Source organism: Crinia signifera, chromosome 19 (assembly GCF_055691185.1).
Source record: "Crinia signifera chromosome 19, ASM5569118v1, whole genome shotgun sequence".
NCBI classification, from domain to species: Eukaryota; Metazoa; Chordata; class Amphibia; order Anura; family Myobatrachidae; genus Crinia; species Crinia signifera.
The window spans coordinates 74935379-74962443 of NC_139226.1; the positions used below are offsets into that span (position 1 = coordinate 74935379).

Consider the following 27065-nt stretch of genomic DNA (forward strand, 5'->3'; position numbering starts at 1 on the left):
AACGACCAATGACACATACAGTGCAGAGTGCCAAATACAGATATATTAACCTATTCTTAATGATGCTTTTGTGTTGATTATGGGCTTTAATGATAAAATACGAATTGTGTATTAAAGATTCCCACAGAGAATAGGAGATGCACATGGATAACTGTATGGATGAGAGCCTCCTCGGGCAATAATCTGTCAAATCTGTTTATGTGGCTTTATGGGATACATACATTTGAAGGTCGGGATGTCGGCAGTCAGAATACCGACACCAGCATCCCAAAGAAGGAAATGCAGACTGGGGTCACCTAAGTATACTTGTCCTTCCCCTACCAACCCTACCCCTCCCTTCCAGCAGCCGAAACCTAACCCCACCCTCAGCCTGACCCGAACTCTCCCCACTAATGCGTAATCCTATCCCCCGCACCCTGCCACCTACACCTAACCACCCCTCTCCACAGCATAACCATATCCTTCCTGTCCCTGCAGCCGAAACCTAAGTCCCCCCAGTAGTGGATTAATCTAACACCTCCACATGGGCTTGCTGCCCGCTACCACTCCCTGCATACTTACCAATCAGAATGCCTGCTGTAAGGATTCGGCATCCTGATCCTTTTGAAGTTCTGGCACTGATCTTCTGATGGCAGTCGGGATGCCGGCGTTGGTATACTGAAAACTGAAATCTTGACCACCAGGATGCTGACTTCATCCTGACTTAATAATGGTATGAGTTTCATAAAAACATAAATTATGCATCACCAGTATATTAGTGGCTGCATAAAAAAGTTTTATTAATTAAGACAGTCCTCCTAATGTACGACTGTGTACTGCACATTTTGCAGCAACTGTTTCACCTTTAAAACATAATTGCCTAATTTTTAGCATTCCTCTCCAGGAAAAGCCTTGATTTGAGGGGCTAAATTACCCAATTTTGATTAATTTAGCCTCACCCCATCCAAACGGGCCATAATTCCAATGCAGTGTAACATCATGCCCACTTCACTACAGAATGAATGGAACTTTGGGGGGCAGGTAATCTATTAGTTTGCAGCAATTATATTAGAAATTTAACTGTTTTACTGAATGTGAACCTCTGGCTTTACTTTGAGTTCTTCAGCACTAGTTTAAAAATGTTAGATTACTGGGAATGTTGCCAGGTTTAAAGAGAATCACACATGTCAACACGGAGTGCTTATATGAGAGTGCATGAGGCTGAGATGGAGCATACTGTAAGTTTATATTTTTCCTTTCATTTCTATTCAGCTTTTAAAACAACATCACCAGGCTACTGCTAACACTACAGTACATAGCAAAAAAAATTATGTACAGCAACACTTCTTGTGGACAAATATACTTCTAAATACTGTGTATGTCTAATTAATATTTATTCGATGCAATTTGATTTTTAAATGTGCCAAACTGTAACGATAGCAAACATTTATTACTTTAGTTCATTCAATTTATCAAAATTAGCAGTACAGCAATTGACTTATATCTAAATCCCATATCATTCGAATTGAAAGCGGGGACTCCCAACTACCCCCCCCCCCCACACACCGTGGGAAACTGCTGGCCCCAGGCAGGATGTGGGAACGTTCCACAAAACCGGGACATTCCCATGGAAAATGGGACAGTTGGGAGGTATGCGCATTATGCCGCACACCATAATGCCTATTAATTATCATACCACATGCTGTAATGCCTATTACATATTATGCCACAATAAAATGCCTACTATATTTTATGCCACACATACACAAAAATGCTGCTTACAAATTATGCCCCACAGTAAGACTTCTCATTCTTCTTTACCAGTGGTTTTATGGTAAAATATGCAGCTTGTTATACATGAGATGCAGCTTGTTATACACCCCCAGCGGCATTTTACTGGCACTTACACATAATGCCCCCACTAGTGCTGCTTCCACACATAGGGGGAAATTTACTAAGAATACGAATATGAAATTTCGTATTCTTAATACGAATGAATACGACTGCATACGGCTGTTTCAGCCGTATGCAAAGTCATGTTCCGGAGGGGAATTTACAAAGCAGTCAAATACGACTGCTTTGTAACCCTCCGATGTCATAACCATTCGTATATACGGCCGCTAATACGAATTTGTACAGGCAGTTTGCACGGATCAGTCAGATCCGTGCAGGCTGCAGAGTGTAAAAAAAAAATACAAAAATATATAATAACAATAACCAGCACGAGGCTGAAAGAGCCGGCTGGTAATAAAAAAATCAGGGAACCCGGCAAATAGGGGTTCCCCAATTTTTTTAAAACCAGCCCCAGGCTCCAGGTCCGGGACTGGTTCCCAAAATACGGGGGACAAAATGACTAGGGGTCCCCCATATTTTAAGAACCAGCCCCAGGCCAAACCAGCCAGCAGGGTAATGTCACAGCCGGGGGACACTTATTATATAAGTTCCCGTGGCCAAAACATTAACCCTACTGACCAGTCAGCCTGGCCAGGGGCCCCGCTAGAGTGGGGACCCCCCAATAAAGGGGTCCCCCCCTCCAGGACTTACCTGACCTTCCTGGTGCTGTCCCCCGTGGCCCTGGAGCGGTGGCCACCAGGCTGATGAACTTGTGTAAAAAAAAGAATAAACTATTGTTTAATACTGTGGAACTATGAGTCCCAGCAAGCCTACCCCACAAACTGGGACTTGGAGAACCACAAGTCCCAGCATGCGGGGCATTAAAGGGCCCGCTGGCACTTGTAGTTCCACAGTATGAAAAATAGTCAAATAAACACACACACAGACACATGAAAAATAAAACTTTAATACATCCAAAGCCCACACATACTGATACTTACCTATCTTGATCCCGTCGGTAGGTCCCTGGGTCCGGTGCCGCTTAGTAAATCAGGAATCACCATTCTATTGAATGGTGATTTCTGTCGTATTCATTCGATGGTGTATTCATTCATATTTGTAAATACAAATACAAATGTACCATCAATGCGAATACGAAAACGAAAATGAGTATTTATGGCATAGTAAATGCTAAAAATACGATTTTTTTTCACAAATTCATCTTAGTAAATTTCCCCCATAGTGTCCTCTGGAGTGCTGCTAACACATATAATGCCACCTGAAGTGCCACTTACCTTCATGGTCATTCCAGGGGTTACATGCTCTGTGCCAGGGAAATATGACTATTTCCAGGAGGGACAAAATCTTCCCTCTTCCCTCTAAATTTATGATTGCAATCCCCTATGTTGAAATACCTTTGTTATCAATTAAATAGTTCAATACAGGTGATTCCAATCATACAGTATATTAGGAGGGAAGTAAAGGAAGAGAGCATTTTGTACCTTGTGGAATGTGTCTTGTTGGAAGGTATGTACAGTCAAATTTACACCACCCCCCCCCCTTTCCCGGGGCCCCCTGTCTTAAATGCCCTGCGCCCCCCCAAGCCTAAACCTGCCCTGGCTACATGCATAAATGGCCAGTATTAACTCTGCACAGAAAAATATAACTGTACATACATTGCATTACAGCATGCTTTGTTACAGACAAAATGTTACTTGCTTTTTGCTTTAGTTACAAAAAAGAAACCATGCCCCATATTCATTAATCAGTACACACAGATGATATTATTTTTTTGCAGCAAGACTGACAATTATGAAAATACAGAGGCACCTGCCTCCTACATGACAACTTATGGTAAAGACATGAAAGAGATAGAGCAAAATCAATATAGTAAACTAAACACTTTACCTTGTGTCACCACCTTGCCAAAGACAGGCAATGTATCAAGTGTTGAGCAGTTCCACCGTCGATTCCTAAACTGATACTGGCATTCTTCAATAGCCAGCTGTGCCCCTCGCCTTACAGAATCCATGACTTCCAGATTCCTTTTGCACATTTGCACCTGGCGTTGAATTAATCCCTTTAGCTTCTCACAAGTTTCTTCCTCTGAAATGCTTCCTACTGAGGACAGTTTTGCAAGGTACCTACAACAGACACATAACATAAATGTATGGTTTGCAGAGCAACACTAATATTAAGCAAATAGAAACAAACAGGTATACTTTTTAAGACACCATTGTGGTTTCAATGTTGTCAAATATATTAGCATATTATAAAGAATTTTAGAAGGCACAGAGGTCAAGTGCTCAATTAACATTGCAGTGAAATTGCAGAATTGCACAGTAATACACAGCAATAGCCAGAACTTCAGAGTTCATTATGTGCAGTGTAATCTCTGTCTGAAGTAATTTAGTAATTAATACAGATTTATATATACATTATTGGTCAAATAGAGTGCATAAACAAGTGTGAAGTATGTTCTATGTCACTTTCTGCTAAGGATGAGCCACCATGATGTGTTGTCTTCTCTAGTTGCCATGACCTCCAGTACCCTAGCCCAAATGATGTCTCAGTGGCTCTAGATGTGTTCTAAAACCAGTGCCACAGTAATTTTGTAATGTTTGATGACTACGAAGTCAGAGTAACACAGATGTGCTATACATATGTTCACAACACTTACATATTATACATGCATCCAAATAACCAACTTTTTCCAGCCCAGAAGGGAGACAGAGTTGATAACAGTATGGGCGGGGCTGTGTGCTTCTCCACTGAGAGGCACATACAGTAATTGTGATATGAGCGAGAGTAGGCTGCACCTTCATGAATCCATGTGGACTCCCCAAATTGTGGGAGTATTGAGAGAGTGGGCAAGTATACCAGTGTTAACAAAATATATATGATCTATCTACAAACTGGGAAAACAGAATACAGTACCTATTATTCCTACTACTACTGTCACATATTAATATATTGGATACTGAAACCCAAAGCTTTGCTGTCAGGTACTGCAGTCTTGCATCCCATCACTTACCGCTGGCTTGTAGTATCCCATGGGCAGCATCCTGGCCTCCATACTGTCTGCCTCTGTGGTGGTCGCAGCACAACTAGACACCAAATGGACTCCCCACAGAATCCCCAAAATCCTTTCTGCAATCACCTGGAGCTGGACACCACCATGTTGCTGCTGGCCAGCTCATGATTTTCGCAGCACTTGCAAATGCCCCAGAACAATGCATGCAGTTATCTGTTCCAGCAGCTCTGTTACCTTCCTCTGCGATTCACAGGTTTACCCGTCCCAGTAAATTGCAAGTCCTACAGCTTGTATTCCATACTACTGTAGTAGTCAGTACACATTGCTGTTCCTATTGGTTCCAGTTCGGTCAGTGCAAACTAGAAGTCCATCAGTGCAAGACTGTTGCTGTTCTTGTTCCAGTCCGGCCAGTGTAAGCTACTTCTAGTTAGAGCAAGTCTGATTCTGTTCCTGATTTCTGTTCCAGTCCAGCCTGCACAATTACCTATTTAGTCTCCTATATTTTGTCAGTGCAAGTCTGACTCCAAGTTCCTTTTTTTCAGAACGGCTCCAGTCCGGCCAGTAAGAACTAGAATCCCAGTCTGGCCAGTAAGAACTAGAATCCCATCAGTCCCATCCTGTTCGTGCTTTCCAAGCAAACTAGTATCCAGTCAGTGCAAGTCTGACTCCCAGTAGATAGAGCTATAAACAGTTCTATATTATTGAACAATAGTTCCAATCTAATGTTCATCATTGGTTTAAATTTAAAATGGACAATCCATATCTTCCAACACGATTCATTCCAGGCAGTACACAATGCTCTGTACCTGGATTTCCTCTCTTAAGTTATGATTTTACAATAGATCTTATGTGAAATTACACACTGGGGAAATCTTTAGACAACTTGGATCTGATGCTGTTAGTACAACCAGCATCAGGCCACCTTTAGGGCGAGATGTACTAAGCTTTAACAAAGTGAAAAAATGGAGAGTGATAAAACACCAACCAATCAGCACCTACCTGACATTTTTCAAACACAGACTGTGACAAGGCAGTTAAGAGCTGATTGGCTGGTGGTTTATCACACTCCATTTTATCAGTTTTTAAGCTTAGTACATCTGACCCTTACTGCTTTACCCACCAATGGTGTATACAGCACCTATTAACTACTACAATGCTATATAGTTAATTGAATAGGGACTGTCCAGCCACAATTGGGGAGATATGAAATCTTTCAACACCAAAGAGGCATAAACCAGCACTTTGTACCTATGACCTTAGTGATCATTTTAGTTCCATGTGAATTCATACTGGAGCTCTACAGTATATTAGCTAAGCTCCTTAAATGCCTGCTACTTCTGTGTATCAGCAAAATATAATTTCAATCTCTATAACAAAGACTATGGGCCGGATGTAACATACCCTCCAACTGTACAGAATTTGCCGGTACAGTACTGTTTTGTAACAGTCTGTACCGGCAAATTGCAATTGTACCGAATGTACCGCATTTTCAGCGGTCAGAGTCAGGCTCACATGAAGTTACATGCGCGGCGCCGCATATGTAACTTCAAGCCCTGGCTCCGTGTGCTGCCTGAGTTCTCCCCCTTCCTCCCCATCACCCGTTCCCAAGAGTGCAATGCGCAGGCCTTACTTTCCCTTTCGGCACCAATCTCTGCCAGTGGCCAGCCGGGACTCATATTGGAGGAGCCTGCCACCCGCACACACTGTAAGTGCACTGCAGAAACTTAGATGGCTCAGGCCTGGCTGTACTGGTACTTTAAATATTAAATATCCACACTTCTCTTGACCCTGCAGCCGGTGTGTCAAGATGGATAAGAGTCAAGAGAAGTGTGGAGATGTGATATTTAAATATTTATATTATAAGCGCTCAATTTTTATTTTAAATGCCCGGAAAGTGGGTGACCACGCCCACTTTACATATGCCCATGCCCACTTTGCTTATGGACACGCCCACTTTCTTTGTGTGTACCGATTTTGGCCCTTCAGATGTTGGAGGGTATGATGTAATAAGTTGCGGATCTGGCAGCCATACGTGAATTTGGAGGTTTTTTTTTAAGGGGCAGTCATTTACATGGCCGCCAAACTCGCAACCCATTATATCCGTCCCTATTTGTTTGTCAATGATGGTAATATCAGTAGCGAACAAAAGCCAATGTTGATTAAACCACTCTGGGTGTTGTTTTTTTATTCTCTGATAACAGCCTGTGGGATACAAGATGTGCAGGGAACTTGCAGCCGTGTTAGATAGAGTGGTGATGACAGACTGTTTCGGTGTGTTCTCTTTTCTCTAGTAGATTTGCAGGATGTTTTGGCGATACATGAAGAAATTATTTACAATTATGTATTCTGGCTGATTAAACACTATGTGCTTGTTTCATTACAGAGCGGACAATGTACAAAGTGTGAGAAATAAAAGTGAATGTAATTTAATGGGAATGTTATTGGCTTTAAGAATCTGCAGGCACTTGGCCTCTAGAGCTTGCAATCCAAATTTTCTCCTGTGCTGGAAACTCTTCCTCTTGTAAATGTAATCTTGGCTGCCTGACAACCCATCTGTCTCCCACTCGGTGATCAATCGTCTTCATACTGACATATCTCGCAGGAAGTTTGGGCAGTGATCCGCACTCATGCTTACAACTCGGCAGCTTTGTCCTGTGCCTCGCTGATACTGTAGAGATGTGCATTCCTTGCTCTGGATCTATCTTGTCAGAAATCCTGATTACTGCTGTATCCAAGTACTACTCGGAAAAGCCAGAGGTCTCTGGAGTCAGCCAAAATAAGCAGTAAATAGTTGCGTGTGCCAGCTCACAGCTGCCATACCATCCTCTAGCCTTCTGCTGTTTTATAATCACTTACAAACATCTCCTTCAAAACAGCAAACCTTCTGTAATCTGAATTTCAGGCCTATAGCTCTGTTATACAGAAGAATAGTCAGCATTTGCAATTTACTAAATCAGGCAGTGGCCAATTGTAATACGGAGGTTTGGGATAGTAGCCCAGAACTATGGGCCTGATGTTGACCTGAATGCAGTCTGCGATTTCACAGCGGCCAGCGGTCATTTAAGCCACTGCCATGCTGGAGTAAAATCCTGCCTTGCCAATCAATGTGCACCCTCTATGGCTACACATCCATTTGCAGCCATACGAAAATGTACAAACCCATTAAAACAGGCTCACCATAGAATGATTTTCACACTGGCCACAAGTCATCCCAGACGCTGCATAACCCAAGGCTTACTCGGCGGTGTGAAGGATAAAGTCTGTGGTGGATATCCAGCCTTGAGCAGGTGTCCCCTAAAAAGCCATAGTTCATATTGCACCATGTGTATGCCCCTGTAGACCTGAGATATGTACAAGAGATAATATAAGCTTGAGGCATACTTACCTACTCTCATAAAATGTCTGGGCTACTCACAATTTTGGGGTGTTTGTCTCTCGTACCATGGGAAAGTGGATGGGCTAATTGCATGCTTCCCACTTCTGTAAAATGGACAGTACTAGAGGTTGACATAACCAGTGTCATTATAATCAAACACTCTTATTGAGCTATTAGATCCAACATAAGAAACAACTATGAGATTTCTAAGTATATGAAGTTACTTGTACTTTGTCATGTACAATCAGTATTGCAATTGAGCAGGCCTTTGTAGTGTGCACATACATACATTATGCTCATCTGTAATGCTGATTATTTTTTCACAAAGTACAAGATGAACTCAAATAGTTCAACTTCTCAGAGTTTCTATGCAGATACTGTAGCTCAATGAATAGAGTGTCTGACTACAATACCACAAGGTGAAGGTTTGAATCCCGGGTGTATCAGTATTTTCATTATGACTGATTAAGAAAGAGTTCTCATGTAATTTTTATAGGTACAGATGTAGCCAGGCTCATTGTGGCTACAAAGAGCCGTAGGTGCGAAATGAATGTCGTGACGCACGCGCACACAAGCGCGCATGTGCTTTGTAGTACATGCTAGTGATTAGAAATCTATTAGCAATAAGAGTGGGTCATCTGTTTTAGTGATGGAAGTTGTGTGAGAACGAAACAGGGACAGTCAGGAGGGAATGTATACTTGAAATCAATTAAAACAGGTAATTCACAAGTGTGGATAACAGCACAACCTACCCTGCAGCTCTGGGTGCAAGGCCCTGCTCCATGGCACTTCGGTATCTGAACTACATATGGTAATTTAGTGTCATGTGAATGCATTCTGTATTGTAATTTTTGTTTTCCATTTTCTGTACTTACACTGAAACCACAACTCCTGACATATTACTGGCACATCTACTACAGAGACATAAAGGGGAGAGAGATGATGACTAGTGTATCTACTGCATCAGGATACACAAACATATCTCCAAGAATTAAATGAATTGAATCCCTCAACTAGTAATTTCGGCAGAATGTACAACTCATGGAACAATTTTTATTCAGTGGGTCTCGTGTGCCCTACTATGCAGTTGTGGTAACGGGGAGTTAGGGACAGCTGACGGTCGGGCAGAGAGCAGTGCCAAAAGGTCAGAGAGAGAGTGGGAGAGAGAGAGATAGAGGTGGGAAGCCTGGCTGTATTCAGAGAAGGTCCGTGGTATTTCATATCTCTCGCCTGCTTGCGAGCCAATCGGACCTTGCGGTCCGGCAGCCAACCAGGAGCATTTCCAATTGGTTTGTGAGCCAGCACAAGATTTGAATACAGCCAGGCTGCCTACTGCTCTCTGCCCAGCTGTTACTCACCGTGCTAAAATAATTTAACTCCCCCTTGGCAAGGAGCATTTCATTAGGAGCACTTCTCTCCCCCTCGGCAATGAGTACTTCCCTTCACCTTGGCAAGGAGCATTTAATTCCCCTGTGGCAATGAGCATTTCACTACCCCATGGCAATGAGGAAAGTTATTTCCTGTGGCAATGAGCATGTATTCCCCCATGTCTTGGAGCATGAAGCCCCTAGCATGGAGCATAAAGCCCCTGGCATGGAGCATGAAGCCCCGGGCATTAAGTATGAAGCCCCGGGCATTAAGTATGAAGCCCCTGGCATTGAGCAGGAAACCTCTGGCAACGAGCATGTAACCCCTGGCATTAAGCAAGAAACCTCTAGTAATGAGCATGTAGGTAAGTGGCACTTATTTGGCATAATATTTAATAGCCATTACTGTGTGTGGTATTATATGTAATGGGCATCATGGTGTTTGACATAATGTGTAATGGGCATCATGGTGTGTGGCATAATGTTTAAAGAGCATCACAGATGATGAATGTGGATGCGGACCTGGATGATTGTGTGACTAACCGTGGATTCCAAGGAATATCAACCACATGGAGACAAAAGTATTTGTATACAAAATACTTTTATAAGAGACTTTTTAAAATATACTGTTTGCGCATACCACCATACTTCATCTATTTAATGCATGAAAGCCCTGGCAACGAGCATGAAACCCCATGCAATGAGCCTTTAACTCCTGTCAATGAGTATGAAACCCCTGGCAACTAGCATTTAGGGAAAAAAAAAATCTTGGCAGGGGGGGGGGGGGGAGGGGGTGATGCACAATATCTAATTACGCCTCTGCTAACCTGCATCCTAGGATGCAACATTGGATCATCTGTGACACTTTTAGTTGACTGCATGACTTATGGGTCATTCAAGCTGGCTGATGCATTTTCTACAAACAAGCCAAGAAATCTCTGTCCTCAGAAATAGTTCATGGTCCAGTTCCTTCCTAAAAACCTTGGCGACATACCTTCTCACTGTACACCCCCTCCCCACTTTAAGATGGCATCAGATGCTAAGGACTGTTGCTGCAAATATGCAATATGGACCAGCACATGAGTATAGTACCAAATGTACTTTGCAGCAAGCTCTACTTCTGTGTTCGGACCTGAATCAGTACCATACAGTAGTTTCTTATAATAATTTTTTAGATGTATTTCACCAATTTCTTTCAATATGACAAAATAATCTGAAATGCAATGTCAGTTTAATAAGTAAGATGACAAGGCAACCTGCACTCTCTAGATGTTTGACAACTCAAGGATTGAAATACAAGCTACAGCACTTCGGCCTGTAATATGAATGCGTTTTTACAGTTCCTATTAAAAAAATATAATTTGCTGCAGACGCTGAGCTATACATTATGTGTTAAGTTGCTGAAATTACTTGTTTTGGACTTATAGACAAACCTCCTACCTCCATGTCGGTTTGTATCTACCCAGTTTGTTTAATCACTGTTGTTTCCAATTGTAAAGCGCAATGGAATATGCTGCGCTATATAAGAAACTGTAAATAAATAAATAATAAATAAACGTCCAGCAAACTCAGAACACACAGACTACTACAGTTTACAGGACAACGCATATTAGACTTACAGTATAGTCCTCGTGGACAGAGCTTCTACATTTCAGTCATGCCCACGAAAGACACACATTTTAAACTTACTTTCCACAGCAATCCAGAAATCATATTTATACTGTATTCAGTATATAATTGATATTTCCCTGCTCCAACACTTCAGCTCAACCTGTTTTCTGCCACTGACACCAGGCAATGGGTTTACCATCTGCTGTAGACTCCCAAATATGGATGCTCCAACCACTTTATAATATTGATCAAGTTACGTCCTCTGAAACACAGCCCTGGGTCAGGAGATTCTGTGCCAGCTAAAACAAGATTATTGATAAAGTTACCAGTTACTAAACTCAACACAAATCCAACCATGTCACATTGCAGCATTTTAATGTTCAAATAGTTTTCTTTTAAAAAAATAAAAAAAAGGTAAAAAAAAATGTAATAGTCATACAGTAGCTATTGTAATTGCTTCACAAAAATAGGTTATACCACCATTAAAAGTGCTGTTTTATTGTGTACTGATTTCTACATTTCACGATAACTAGGGCACCACAGCTTTAGCAGTGGCGGGGTCCTCTGCAGATTCCATGCGGTCTGGCCTTCCCCATGGAATCTGTTAAAATGGCAATCCAAAAATGGCAATCACCTTGGAGGAGAAAGATGCTAGAGGTCCGAGTGGATATCTAGCGTCTGTCAGGGAAGCATAGCTTATACATCACTACCCAGAAGTGCCATATCCTGGGAACCCTGGAATGCTGTGAGCATATAACCCCCTGGCATCTAGGATGTAACTCCGTGGCAATGAGTATGTAACCCCCGGCATTAAGCATGAAACCCCTGGCAATGAGTATGTAACCCCTGTTTAAAAAAATACAAAATATCTAGTTACGTCACTGCTTCCACACCATTAAAATGGTTATATAATGTGAAAGGTAAAAGCGTGCTAAATATTTAGTAAGCTTTGTAAACACTTAAAACACAACAAAACCACTATCGCCAGCTGTGACCCCTTGTTGTTTTAGGTGGATGCCCTATCAAAAGTGATATTATGCCCCCTTTGTTGAAATGGAGAAGGATTTGGGGGTACTCAATGACAGTAGACCTGGTGGCACTGACCAAAGAAGCAGCATTGAATGCAAATAAGGTATTAGCATGCATAAAAATAGGCATATGAAAGACAGCGTAGTCACGAAACTGTATAAATCATTGGAACGGCCTCATCTAGAATTCGGGTATGGATCATTAGATCACTAGCATTATGGTCGACACCATTAGGTCGACATGCATTTAAGTCGACATGAGTTAAGGTCGATATGCAGGAAGGTCGACAGGGTCCTTAGGTTGCATGGGTATGGTCGACAGGGTCATTAGGTTGACATGGGTAAGGTCGACATTGAAAAACTCTACTTTTTTTTTTTTTACAGGAATGTCACACAGTCAACATAAACACTAAAACATGGCGATGCCCTGCCCGGTGATACCCTGCCCAGTGAAGATGGGACGGCCGGGTCTTAGTGCATTTGAAAATGCGGTAACAGCCCCGAAAATGGGGGTTTTACCGCATTTTTCCCTTAGTATATCCTGTCCATAATGAGATGCAAATTTTGTGGCAAATTCACACATTCTGAAGTGGCAATTTTTAAATTTCCATCCAGATGTTTTCCCATTAAAAAGTATACAAATCGCAAATTTAATGGTATGCAAATTTGGGAAAATGTTACTAAAAATCGCCACACAAACAGACCAGGTTGTGATGGGTGATTTTGATAGAACCATGCACAGATCAGTGCGATTTGCGCATGGTTCTGTCCAAAACAATTTTTGCCCATGATTGGCTGGTGATCAGGCCTAACTCCCGATCTGTGGGAAGATGGGCTTGTGTTTACAGTGTTCCAGGGGTCCCGGAGAAGCACCGAAGCTGGCTGGTGAGTATGTTTTCTTTCAACAGGAACCCCACATGGATTCTACTGGACAAGCAGACCGAACTACTATCAACATTGGTAAGTTTATGTATGAATGGGCTCCGTATGTAATAAAGTTTATCTCACATCACATCCCCTGCTTTAATAATGTTGGGGGCATGCCTATTGCTCTGAGTGATGATACTTTGGTTACTGCCATCTTTCTGCAGTCTCAGCAGTCACATATGCTGATAAGGCAGCATGGACAGAGTAATGGTTAGAGTTACTGCCTCACAGCACTAAAGCCATGGGTTTGATTCCACCAGAGGCAGAACTCTGGGAGGCAATGGAGTCATCTGCCGCCGGGCTCCTGCTCCCAAGGGGGCACCTCTCCTACCCTGCATTCTTGAATCACTTAATTGAAAGCCGTCTATAATGGTTCTGTGGCTGAATCCCCCTCCTAACAGGACTATAGACGTCAAACTCTTGTTATTTTCAACATAATATACATAACATACAGTATATTTATATAAAGTGTGGGGGGAGGGCATCAATTTTTACCTTGCCTCCGGGCCACTGGAACCAACTTACGCCACTGTGTGTGTACATGTGGTAGGGAACATAGGGCCCGATTTAGAGATTTCGCTAAGCTGTGTTTACTCGCAGCCTAGTGAACAGGTCAGTGCAGCACACCACTCCACTGAACAACCCCCGCCCCCTCGCTAGCATGTGAGGGGATGTGTAAGAGAACACGTCACCAACCATCAAATTATTTTTCTCCACTTTGGTAATGAAAGTCAGTCTGAACTCGCCGAAGGGGTTTGCACATGCGCAGATACTCCCATGTGCATGCATAGACCCAAACAATCTGAAACAGGGCCGAATTTGGCCCCGACTGAATGAGCCTGAATCAGGCACATAGATTGTAAGCTCCACTGGGTCAGGGATTCTCTCTGTAAAGCGCTGCGGAATATGTGTGCGCTATATAAATAACTGTTAACTAATAATAAAAAATTAATTGATAAGAACATACTGTACAACACTGTGTACACACGGTACAATTTGACATTCGATTTTGACTATATAGTCAAAATGTAATCAGGATCGCATATACATCATATGGAGATAGAACATGTTTTTAAGCTTTCGATCCCGATTCAATGCCGATGCGCGCTCTCGTTCAGCTAAAATCGTAAAGCCAAATTGTGCAGCAATGACTATATAGTGCAAAATCGAATGCAGATAGTATGAACTGTATGTAAATAGTAGCAAAGATTGCATAGCACTCGAATCTAAAGGAGCATACACACGGAACAATTTTGTGCTATTTTCTAAGCAATCTGACTAGATTAATTATCTCCTGCTATCTAAGTCAGTGCATGCAGTCAAAATTTAGTCAAATTGCTTAGCAAGTGACTGCAAATCTCTCTGTGTGTACAGAATGAGAGATATTGATTGCACTCTCTCATTCCCAACCACTACCCGGCTTATTTTTGCTTAAGCAAAATTGCTTAGCACAAATCTCTGCGTGTGTATGTGCTCCCCGTTGGAGATCTGGTCACCAGGAAATCGCCTACCCTAAATAGCTTAGCAAAATTGCTTAGCACACATCTCTACGTGTGTATGCCGTTAGTCGAATAGCAAATGAATCTCACCATGTGTACACACAATAACACATTTGAAGAAAAGTACAATAAATCCACAACTGCTGTGCAAATTTAACATAACAATCCTTCACTGCACTCATTGAGTGAATTATTTATTCACTGTCAGACATGTATACAATTGTTTTTTTTTACCACTCAAAAAGATTATGGTACATGTATACAAACCTATGTCAGTCTAGTCATCACAGACACAGGACAACATTATTAAATAAAATAAAATAATGGAAAAGTAACAAAGATATACATGGTTTATACTGGTGCTTACGGCCTGATCAGACCTGATCGCTGGGCTGCCCAGGTAAATGCTGCTCCGCCAGTTTCTCCCCCAACCCTTATGCACGGCTGGGACTTACATCTAGACTTACTCAGCACTGCAATGGCTGTAGGAAGATGGAGGCCGCTGCTGACATCAGCGAACCTCCCTACCAATGGAAGGGTCTGCCTGCATCTTTAGGCGGTATTCTGCCTATTAACGCCCCCGGCTGTCAATCAACTTGCGAACAGCCAGTGATAGCTAGCCATCGCTGGCTTAATTCGGAACAGGACCCTGTGCATGTGCACAGCATACCGTACACATGCACAAAATCATTCTATAATCAGCAGGGCTGTAAATTCGCATCCCTATATATGGTCTGAAGATCCTTATGCCTGGTACACACCAGGACGACTAGGGCCCGATCCCATCAATCTAGATCCAATTCCGACCAATTGGATGTAGATTGTGTGGTGATTGGGCCCTTTTCTGTCCTGGTGTGGACCGATAGCGATCCGATGCGCGGTCCCGCAGGTCGGTCGCTCGTTATTCAGATCCGACCTGCAGCAGGTAGGATCTGAAGAACGACCATACAGCCGGGTGCGGGTCGCCATCGGATCGGACCCGCTCACAGTCTACATCGTGAGCGGGTCGTGCCCCCCCGCATCATCGTGAGCGGGTCTGAAGAAACACTGACGACCCGCTCACAATGTGCATCGTGAGCGGGTCGTCGTGGTGTGTACCCCACATTAGTATAAGTGCTGTATTGCTAATTTCATTCTTCACCATCATGTCAGGTTATTAAAAAAAATCTGAAGAAATCCAATACAGTGTTTTTATTGTAACAATATTCTTACTTAATAACAACAATCCTATAGCAATATTTCCACACTGCTATCTTTCTGTAGTTGTAGTTAACAACTGGCATTTTGTAATATTCTCACAATCATCACATTAACATAACATGTGTGTTAACAGTTGATGCAGTAAAGCAAACATATTTCTTCCTAAAGTGACTTTACATTCCATCTGCGGGATAGGGTGAGTTCCATGTCATGCTCTATTTACCAAGGCTAACATTTAAAAAGAGGAGTACTGCTTTTTAAATAAGCAATGAAATGACCACTTGTGTTCCAACTAACAAAGTCAGGCTATGAAGAGATCTCTGTTGATCCAGTGGCGTAACAATAGCCCCGCGGGGCTATCGATGCGCTGCACTGATGCGGGGACCAGCCCTACCCTTCTGCTTGCCATCGCCGGCACCTGCAGATCTACTTATCTGCGGTCCCAGCTTTCCTCCTGGCTCCTGCTAGTGAAAAATAGCCCACACAAAATGTCCACCCCCTTACAGCAGACACTATTTGACAATGCTAGGCCGCAGCGGGGTAATGCCCCACATACACGGTCCGTTTTTGCGGTCCGTTCTGTACTTTTAAAGTACACATCGTATCGGATCGCATCCCTTGTACATGCATTGTGCATGCACTGCAACCCGATCCGATGTGTACCTAGTACAAAAAGTATGTGCAGCACATACTTTTTGTACCGTACTATGTGATGCGCGGGAGCGCGCATCGCATAGTACAGAACGGAGCCGGCAAAAACGGAGCGTCTATGGGCTCCTTAAGGCAGGGTTAGGGGGCTTTATTTTACCGGGGGAGGCGCTGCTGCAATTTCCGGCAGAGGATGCGCACATTTTAAAGTTATCCAACAGTTTTGATCGTATATTTCATTAAACATTTATCTACAGTATATTAATAAAGTAAGAATGTTTCAAGGAGGAAATTCCAGTCTTGTGCTGAATGCAAGCCTAGTATCTCTATCATCCAATCAGGGAATTACAGGAGAGGTCAAAAATACTGCACACTAGCGATATGGTCACTAGGTCGACACACTTTAGGTTGACATGCATTGGGTCGACCAATGAAGATCGACGGGGCTTAGGTCGACACCTGAAATAGGTCAACATGGCTTAGGTTGACAGGGTGGAAGGTCGGCACAAGCATTAGGTCGACACTGGCAAGGTTGACAGTGAGAGTGCAGCTGTACACTTTGACGGTGTCCATGTGGACTATGTAGACTTTCGGGACAAAAAAATGAAAATTCATGTTTACCTTTTGACTGTCGCCACTGTTAACCTAATGATGGTGTCAACCTTTCAACCCTGTCGATCTAAGTCATGTCAACCTATTTATGGTGTCAACATAAGCCCGGTTGACCTTCAGTGGTCGACCAATGCAAGTCGACCTAAAGTGGGATGACAAATACCCTTCCACTAAGGGCCTGATTCTGGTTCACTCGCAAAAGCAAATTCTCTCTCTAATGGACAGACCCATGTGCACTGAGGGGGGGGGAGGGGGAGGAGGCAGATGTAACATGTACAGTGCACATGGTTTTGTACATTAGACAGAGAATTTGCCTTTGCGAGTGAACCAGAATCAGGCCCTAAATGCAAAGCAGTGCCACCTACAGCTAAGAAAGCACAGCAACCGAACCACCACACATCTCAGTATAAAACAACACAAGTACAGTAACAGATCTGTAAACTTGACATCTTGTGTAGAAAATTATATATGTATAGTCTTACAAGATAGGCATATATCACATAGAAAAGGACCATGTGAACATGGCTAGTTTAGTATGAAGTGAAGTGTCCTGGTTTCTGGAAAATGTAAGTTGTAGACTACATAGAAGCTCACATATATAAAACTGCATGCCCACCATCCCCCCCCACCCCAACACACACACACAAACACACACACACACACACACACACACACAAGCAGTAGGCCCTTTAAGAGAGGAGGAGGCCCGTGTGCATCCTCCTCCGTTCGGGGCCCTCTCCTCCGGCTGCAGTGCCCCAGCACGCAGGACATCAGACCTAATGATGCAAATCATGTCATTGACTTTAAAAGTAGGCCGCTACACCCCACGCAGGTTTATATGCCAATCGTGGCACTCCAAAATAACAAGACAACTATGAAATCAGTCACGTAAAGTAGAACACCAATTTATTTATTTACAGTTTCTTATATAGCGCTGCAGATTCCATTGCGCTTTACAATAGTAGACAGTGATAAAACAAACTGGGTAACAACAGACAGACTTGGAGGTAGGAGGGCCCTGCTGCAAGCTTACAATCTATAGGGATATAGGAGGGAAACACAAGGACAGGCATCAGTAATAGCACAGCAGGTCCACCAAGTTACAAGTCCAGAGGGGAAGCTATACAAAACATAAGTACCTCAGAGGGTTATGCGTGTAGAACAAACAGACATACTTCCAATCTCTCATCTCTTCTCATGCCACCAACCCTAAGTGACTGTTTAACACATTTAAGTCTCTTCTGTACCCTCCACCTCCTTCCCCACCAGCTACCATGAGTGCACAAGATCTTGCCTCCTAATTTTAAGACAAGAGTGAAAACACTTACAGTACTCCCCCCCCCCCCCCTCACCAACTGAACTCTCTGGCACTTTCTCTTCATTTGAGCCCATAACTGAAAAAGAAGTATCCACACTCTTCTTATCCTCCTACTCCTCAACCTCTCCTCTTGATCCTAATACCTGCTCAAGTCATTAAAACTCTACCTCCTGTGCTTATACCAACCTTACCTAGAATCTGCAATCTCTCTCTTGCTACTGGTACTTTTCCTTCTCTCTACAAACATGCAGTGATTACTCCCATTTTGAAAAAACACAATTCTGACCCTAACTCTCTCTCTAACTGCCGTCCTATCTGTCAGCTCCCATGCCTCTCCAAGCTACTCAAGCGTCTCATCTACCTCACACACTTTCTTACCTCTCACACCCTATTAGACACACTTCATTCATGCTTTCGTTCCCAACACTCCAGTGAGACAGCACTGACTAAAGTGGTGAATGATCTGGTCACTAAGTGCAAATGCCATTACTCACTACTCATTCTTCTAGATCTTTCTGCTGCAATTGACACTGTTGATCACACTCTTCTCACGCTACACTCCCTAGGTCTTAATGATACAGCCCTCTCCTGGTTCTCATCTTACCTATCTGATTGCTCTTTCAGTGTTCTCTTCTCTGACTCTACCTCCTCTTCACTGTTAGATGGAGTTCCGCAAGGCTCGGTTTTAGTTCCTCTGCTTTTCTCAATCTATACCTCATCTCTTGGCAAACTAATCAGCTCTTTTAGTCAGTATCACTTGTATGCGGACGATACTCAAATCTATCTATCAACCCCAAAGTTGTCACCAGTGGTTTTGGGTCGAGTCACTGAATGCCTCTCTGCCATTTCATCTTGGATGTCTTCACACCACCTCAAACTCAATATTTCCAAAATGGAATTACTTATATTTCCACCAGACAAGAACAGTTACCATCCTGACCTCTCCATAACTGTTGACAACCCGACAATCTACCCTACCCCACAAGCTCGTTGCCTAGGGGCAATCCTCGATTTTGAACTATCCTTTGTTCCCCACATTCAATCTGTCTCCAAATCATGTTACATGCATTTAAAAAACATATCCAATATATGACCCTATCTTACACAAGACACTACTAAATCTCTTATCCATGCACTCATTATATCCCACATTGACTTTTGCAATAGTCTCCTAATTGGTTTTCCCAAGAACAGACTCTCGCCACCACAATCCATTCTTAATGCTGCTGCTAGGCTCATCTTTCTAGCAAGATGCTCATTGTCTGCTGATCCGCTCTGCCAGTCCCTCCATTGGTTGACTTTATTTTACTGTATTCAATGTTAAATACTTTTACTTACATATAAAGCTATTGACCCTACTACACCAGCATACATCTCTTTACTTATCTCCCAACTCAACCAAAAATGTGTGGGTGTAGATTGTGCTGAAAAGGTACCTTGAAAAAGCTTCCACCACCCTTCCCTCCTGGAACTAATTCCATTTGAAAACACCAGTGGAGAACCAGACCAGGACTGACTAATTACCACACATTCGAATATGGTACCAACCATCTGAAGGAAAGCCACCTATCTAAGGTACCCATCCTTGGTCATTCAGTGGATCCCGCACGGCTTCAGATATTCCAACTGGGAGGAATGTCACCCCCTCAATCTCTATTGGAGGAAGCAACATAAGGGCAACCACGTCCTATTGTCTGGAGGACATTTCCACCGTCCATTCTCCCTTCCCCCCATCCACTTGTGGATCAAAGTGATAACATTACAATAACTGGACGCAGCCTTTCAAATTCCCCATTTTTACTTTTACTTATTCTATTGCAATTGCACCTATTTTAGCGTGTTATATGTACCTAATAAATGGTTATTAATATTTTTAAATATAAACCTTGTTCTACCATTAATTCAGCGCAATCTACACCCACACATTTTTGTTTCTCTATAGGGACTGACAATCCCTTTTTTCAGATTGCTGCTGGCGTTACAACTCACACAGGCGCCTCAACAGCTACTCCGGTACCTGTTTTTTTTCAGTATTTCCCAACTCAACCACTCTGCTCTGCACAAGATCTGCGTCTCTCTTCTGCATGGATCACTAGCTCCGATTCATTATTACAGGACCTTCATTGGGCTGCTCCCGACCTATAGAATGTCCTTCCATGCACAATAAGACTCTCCACTAGCCTCCAAACTTTCAAGCGTTCCCTGAAAACTCACCTCTTCAGGTAAGCCTATTATATTTGATTACCACACGGATAACCCTCTGAGGCACTTATGTATTACATAGCTTCCCTTCTGGACTTGCAACTTGCTGGGACTGCTATGCTATTACTGGTGCCTGTCCTTGTGTATCCGTCATATGTCCCTATAGATTGTACGCTTGCAGCAGGGCCCTCTTATCTCCAAGTCTGTCTGTTGTTATAAAGGGCTAGATGTATGAAGCATTGATAAGGGAGGAGAAGTGATAAAGTGCCTGGTACTTTATCCCCAACCAATCAGCTCCAAACTGTCCCTTTTTAAACCCAGCCTGTTACTTGACTGTACCAGGCACTTTATCACTTCTACTCCCTTATCAATGCTTCATACATCTAAGCCCCAGTTTGTTCTATCACTGTCAACAATTGTAAAGCACAATCTGCTGCGCTATACAAGAAACTGTAAAAAGGCTGCACTGTGTATCGTGCATGCCTGGCTGGGGGAGGCGGTATGCGGGGGTGGGGGGTGTCGCTGTGGGCAGCTGCCCGGGCCCCTGCAGAGGCCAGGGCCCAGGACAGCTGTAACCACAGCACCCCCCTGTCAGCGGCCCTGAGTACAGCACATCACTGCCATGAAATTCATAGTAATGAAACAAGTGAGTGCTGAAACACAGGTGACAGATACTAGTTACTTATAGTACATTGTGGAATGGTCCATCATCTTTATTTTGTTGGTAGACATCCTTAGCAAGGAAGCTACTTTTGCACTGTGCATTATACACATCTTTGAGCAACTTAAGGTGATTCAAAGCATTCTTGCCTACTATCCTGGAAGTGGTGGAAGACTACAAATTTTTCAGGTGGTCCTGCGTAGTAGCTTCCTACTAGTGAAGCGGGCAGGGTGGGACTATAGTTATGGAAAACAAAGCACAGTATGGAGGGGGTGGGGCTAAATCATGCTTATTGCCATCTCCCAAAAAGGGGACACAAAATGTTGGCAAGTAGGATTCATAGTCATACACATCACACTTATGGCTGAGTGAGGGTATCTGGGAGTTTCCACATAGGAAAAGTAGACTGAGGCCAGGTTGTGGACTTGAAGGCATAGGGGACAGACAGGTGGGAAGGGTGTTGTGGGAAAATACGTCATCAATGCCCGCCCATGATTACCAGAATTATGAACTGAGAGGGAGCATGATGATGTGATTCAGCATCTTCCGGGTAGCTGGAAGACGGCACCTGACTTTTGTGAGACTCCCAGCTTTTACCTACCAACAGCAAGTATTCTGAAATGCTACCTATTCATTTTGTAGAAACCAGTGAACCCAGTGATGTGTTCTTGCTTAGGGGAGTTAGACAGAGCCAAGAAGTATGTGTTATGTTTCCTATCCATCTGTGTGTATTCTTTATGATGTATAAAGTATTTTATTTTAGTAAAAGGTGTCAAATCTGTTGTCTCTGAACTTGCCCCTTAGAAATCATGGAGAGTTTGAAAAGTAGGCTAATTTGCTATATTATTATCACTTACTTTGAAATAATAAACTACACTGCCATAAATGGGTTGAGTATGGACTTCCAGTGGTCAGAAGACACAGAATCCCCACACCCGTGGGGCAAGTATGCTAACCCTACCCCCTAATCCTCCATTCCTAGTGCATTACTCTAACCACCCTGCAGCCTAACCACCCCATGCATCCTAACCCTTAAATTCCCTATACTAAGCCTACTACCCTCCCAGCAGCTTATCCTAACCCTCCTTAGATTACTTACATTTAAGATGCCAACTGGCAGGATTCTGGCGGTGGCACTGTTGGAGTTCAGGCGCCACTCTTCTCACCAGTGTCTGTATTCTGGTGTCAGATCCAGCTAAAAATATTCATTGAACCCTCCACCTCTCACCTCCCCCAAGAAGTGGTCTCAACTATGTAAAAACACAGGTTGTATATTTCCTGCCACTTTAGCCTCCTCTATCCATCACTGATTCCATATTACTCAGAATGAAGAATTTCTGATACAATTTAAAAGCATTTTATAAAAAAGACTATGGTTTATGGCAGTCACATATTATCTGATACTATGGTCATACACACATTCTAACTAAACACAGTCAGTAGATGTATATAGCCTTTTCAATACATGGAGTAAATTAAGCTTGGTTGACCATAAATATGACATCTGCATTCAATGTTTACTTAAGTAATTGTAACTCCAACATGTATACTAACGTCATGTAACAGCCTTGTAAACCACAAAGGTTTATATATAAATGATACAGCGCCCCCAAATATGCACTCATTCTGGAGCTGAGAGGCTTTATGGACGTATAAACCACAAGAGCAAAGGTTAAGTGATTATTATACTCAAAAAGGCCATAAAAGAGGAGGAAAATGGCACACTGTAATTTAAAGATTCTATTCCATGTTGTAATAGTGCTTCAGTGAAAAAATCTAGGAAGAAAATATATAAGAATTTAAATAAGTTTAAACTTAGTCAAGAGCCAATTAATGTAAGCATTGTAGATCCCTTACCATGTGGCTTACGTTAGTGATAAAGATGATTATGTGCTAACCCTTCTCACCACAAAAAACACACACGCAATAATATGAATCCCTGTTTCTGCACATACAGTGTAAGTGTAGGTAAGCATAAGTTGGAGTGCAATGTGTACAAAATGACCATGTCAATAGTTTTGTAAATAGACTGTACTGTTTGTAGCAATATATCCTATAACAGATAACTTAGTCACACAACAAGGGTAGGGGCCTCTATGGGTCTTGACCACTGAGGAGACCCTGTGGGGCCCATAACATACAGGCTCCTGTGTAATTGCCGCTTGTGCTACTAAGGCCTTGCTCTTCCCTAGGGTCGCCCTAATGAAAAAATTCTTCTGTTGGATTACACAAAACAATACACCTTGCTGCTTTCATTAAAATGGGATTTTGGTACATAGTGTTTAATCCATTTCTATGTTTAATCCATTTCTATGAACTCTGGACCTATGTCAGTTGGGCATAGATGAGTGGTGGAATGGTACCGGCACTTTTTTTTTAAGTGTGACTGCCCCATGAGCCCCAGTTTTAGAACTGATCCTAAGTGGAGACAGAGGGAAGACAACAGCTGGAATAGAAGACGAACATCAGAATCAGAAATGGAAAAACTAAAGATGAGCGGGTCCGGATCTCCGGGATCCGACAGACCCGAATATGGTGATCCGAGTCAGGATCCGAGCCGGCTCGGGAGTTCCCGTCTGAATTCCGGACCGAAAACGAGGCAAAACGCCATCATCGTGCTGTCGGATTCTCTCGGGATCTGGATTCTATATAAGACGCACGCGCGCCCCGCCATCTTCACTCCATTATAGGAGAGGGAAGAGGGTGGTTGGGATCTATGCTCCGTGCTCTGTGCTCCGTGCCCTATGCCCTGTGCTGTGATTTATTTACGCAGGGGCTGCAGTGCTGCTGACTGTACACTCAGTGTACAGGGGCTGCAGTGTCCATAATACAAGGGGCTGTGTCCAGTGTGTCAGGGACTGTGTCCAGTGTACAGGGGCTGTGTCCAGTGTACAGGGGCTGTGTCCAGTGTACAGGGGCTGTGTCCACTGTCCAGGGGCTGTGTCCAGTATACAGGGGCTGTGTCCAATGTCGAGGGGCTGTGTCCATTGTCCAGGGACTGTGTCCATTGTCCAGGGACTGTGTCCAGGGTGACAGGCTGTAACCAGTGTCCAGTGTAACGGGCTGTGTCCAGTGTGAGGGCATATATATCTAGTGTCCAGTGTGACGGACTATATCCAGTGTCCAGTGTAACGGGCTGTGTCCAGTGTGACGGACTATATCCATTGTCCAGTGTGATGGCATATATCCATTGTCCAGTGTGACGGCATATATCCAATGTCCAGTGTGACGGCATATATCTAGTGTCCAGTCTGAGGGCATATATATCTAGTGTCCAGTGTGATGGACTATATCCAGTGTCCAGTGTAACGGGCTGTGTCCAGTGTTCAGTGTGACGGCCTATATCCTGTGTCCAGTGTGACAACCTATATCCAGTGTCCAGTGTGACGGCCTATATCCACTGTCCAGTGTGACGGCCTATATCCACTGTCCAGTGTGACGGGCTATATCCAGTGTCCAGTGTGACGGGCTATATCCAGTGTAAAGTAAGAGAAATAAATAAAAGTAATAAATAAAATAAAAGCACATTATTAAACAGCCACCCTGTCTGACCCTGCAGTGCCTCTCTGCTTCCAAGATGTGGCAGGTTGGAAGTGTAAGGTCCACATGTATGTGATGCCTACTGCTGTCGCTTAGCTTAGTCATCCAGCTAACTCGGTATAACCTTTTGGCCCAACTACAGTAAATGAAAACAATTTTGTGAGCAAAATTGACTAGAAATGAGTGGAAACTAATGTTATTTAGGTCAATAATACTTTTATTTTAGCCATTTTTAGCATTTTTTCATAAAAATCCAGATCCAAAACCAAAACCCGCAAGGGTGGTTTTGCCAAAACCAATCCAGATCCAAAACACAAAGGGAGATCCAGATCCAAAACCAAAACCCGAAAAAGTGGCCGCCGCACATCTCTAGGAAAAACTAAGAATGGTCCCAGGACCAACAGAAGTGAATGTTAGAGCATTGGAACAACATGCAAAATCACACAAGGCAGATGTACAGTGCAGGGAGGTTATCCAGTGTCCTCTATCTAATCATAGAAATGGATTTAATGGTAAGTACTAAAATCTTTATTTCCCCTTCCTCTCTAGGGGACACTGAAGCTATGACAGCGGGGATGTACTAAAGAAATCTATAAAACAGAGGTGCTGAAATCAGAATTCAAAGCTAGCTTAAGGGGAAATTATTATTATGGGTGACTTTAACTACCCAGAAATAAATTGGAAAGATAGATCAAGCAGCACCGCTAAGGGAAATGTTTTATTGGATGCCCTAAATTACCACTATTTGTATGAATTTATTGAAAGTCCAACCCCTCTTAGGGGACATTCTTACTAACATAACCAAAAGGGAGTCATTGGGGAACAGTGATCACAATATGATCACATTTGATACATATGATTTAAATTTTAACAAAGATAATTATATTGGAGCAACTACGTCCTTAAATTTCAGAAAAGCAAACTTTGGTAAGTTTGAGGAGTCCTTAAATGATATAAACTAGAAGGAATTTTTTAGAGGTATGGATACTACTAAAAGGTGCCAAACTTTAAAAAAAATACCGCTGGAGTGCACTGATTAATTTATTCCTAGTAAATAAAAGAACAAATGTCAGAAGGAAACCTATGTGGCTTAACAGCAAAGTCAAATTTGAAGTAGATAAAAAAAGGAGGGCAATCAAAACGTTTAAACAAGATGGGGCACCCAAATAAATTGCTGCATATAAAGAATGTAATAAAATATGTAAAAATACAATCAAGATGGCTAAATTAAAGACTGAACATAAAACAGCCGCAGATAGCAAATCTAATACCAAAAAATTCTACGGTTATAGAAACGGGAAATGGGTAAGGAAGGAAAATATTGGCCCACTAAAAAATAAGCAGGGTACCCTGGTAATAGAAGGAAAAGAGAAGGTGGAATTATTCAATTAATTTTTTGCTTCAGTATTTACAAGGGAATACTCTTCAGAAGATCTCCCACAGATTAAATGCTCGGATCTTGATAGCTCCTAAACTGTATGTTGAGTGAGGAAATAGTCAAAAATAGATATCTCCTTGCCCGGACAAAATACAACCTAGGATATTAAAATAATTGAGTTCTGTCATACCATTATATCTGATATTCGAAGAATCAATAAACTCAGGGACGGTACCAAGGGACTGATGCATAGCTAACGTAGTAACAATATGGAAGAAAGGTAGCAAAACTAACCCTAAAAAAGGTTAGACCAGTCAGCCATACATACATTATTAGAAAGAATAGTAAGAGATAGTATCCAAAATTTCTTAGAACAGGAGAAAGTGATAAGTAAGGCTCAGAATGTGTTCGTCAAATATAGATCATGTCAGACTAATTTAATTAGCTTCTATGAGGAAGTCAGTAGGGGGCTGTACTTAGGGAAATCTGTTGACACAGTGCCTCATAAAAAGGAGATTTTTGTAAGAACTTACCATTCAAAGATCTTTCTCTGAGTCCATCCCGGTGACACAGCTAACCTTGGGGATGTAGGAGGGTCCGCAGGAGCCAAGGCACCTATGCTGAAAGCTTTCCACTGGACGCAGGCTCCTCCCTTCTGCATCCCATCATGGTTCAGTTCAACTTAAAAAGCACACTAGGATACACAACTCAGTACAATGCCCGACATCTTATATGCACAATCATATTACCATAACATGACACTTATGACTTACAGGGAGGGATCGCTGTGTCATCAGGATGGACTCAGAGAATGGGGATCGAGCGGTAACTTCTTACAAAAATCCAGCTTTT

General features: G+C 42.7%; 1 protein-coding gene across 1 annotated transcript in view; it reads right to left on the reverse strand.

Moving 5' to 3' along the window:
* Nucleotides 1-27065, reverse strand: part of WNT4 (Wnt family member 4) — a 112655-nt gene that overhangs the window by 57587 nt on the left and 28003 nt on the right. Inside the window, exon 2 of the mRNA XM_083162787.1 lies at nucleotides 3721-3956. Within this exon, the coding sequence (XP_083018913.1) occupies nucleotides 3721-3956 (236 nt within the window). The remainder of the gene's footprint in view (nucleotides 1-3720; nucleotides 3957-27065) is intronic.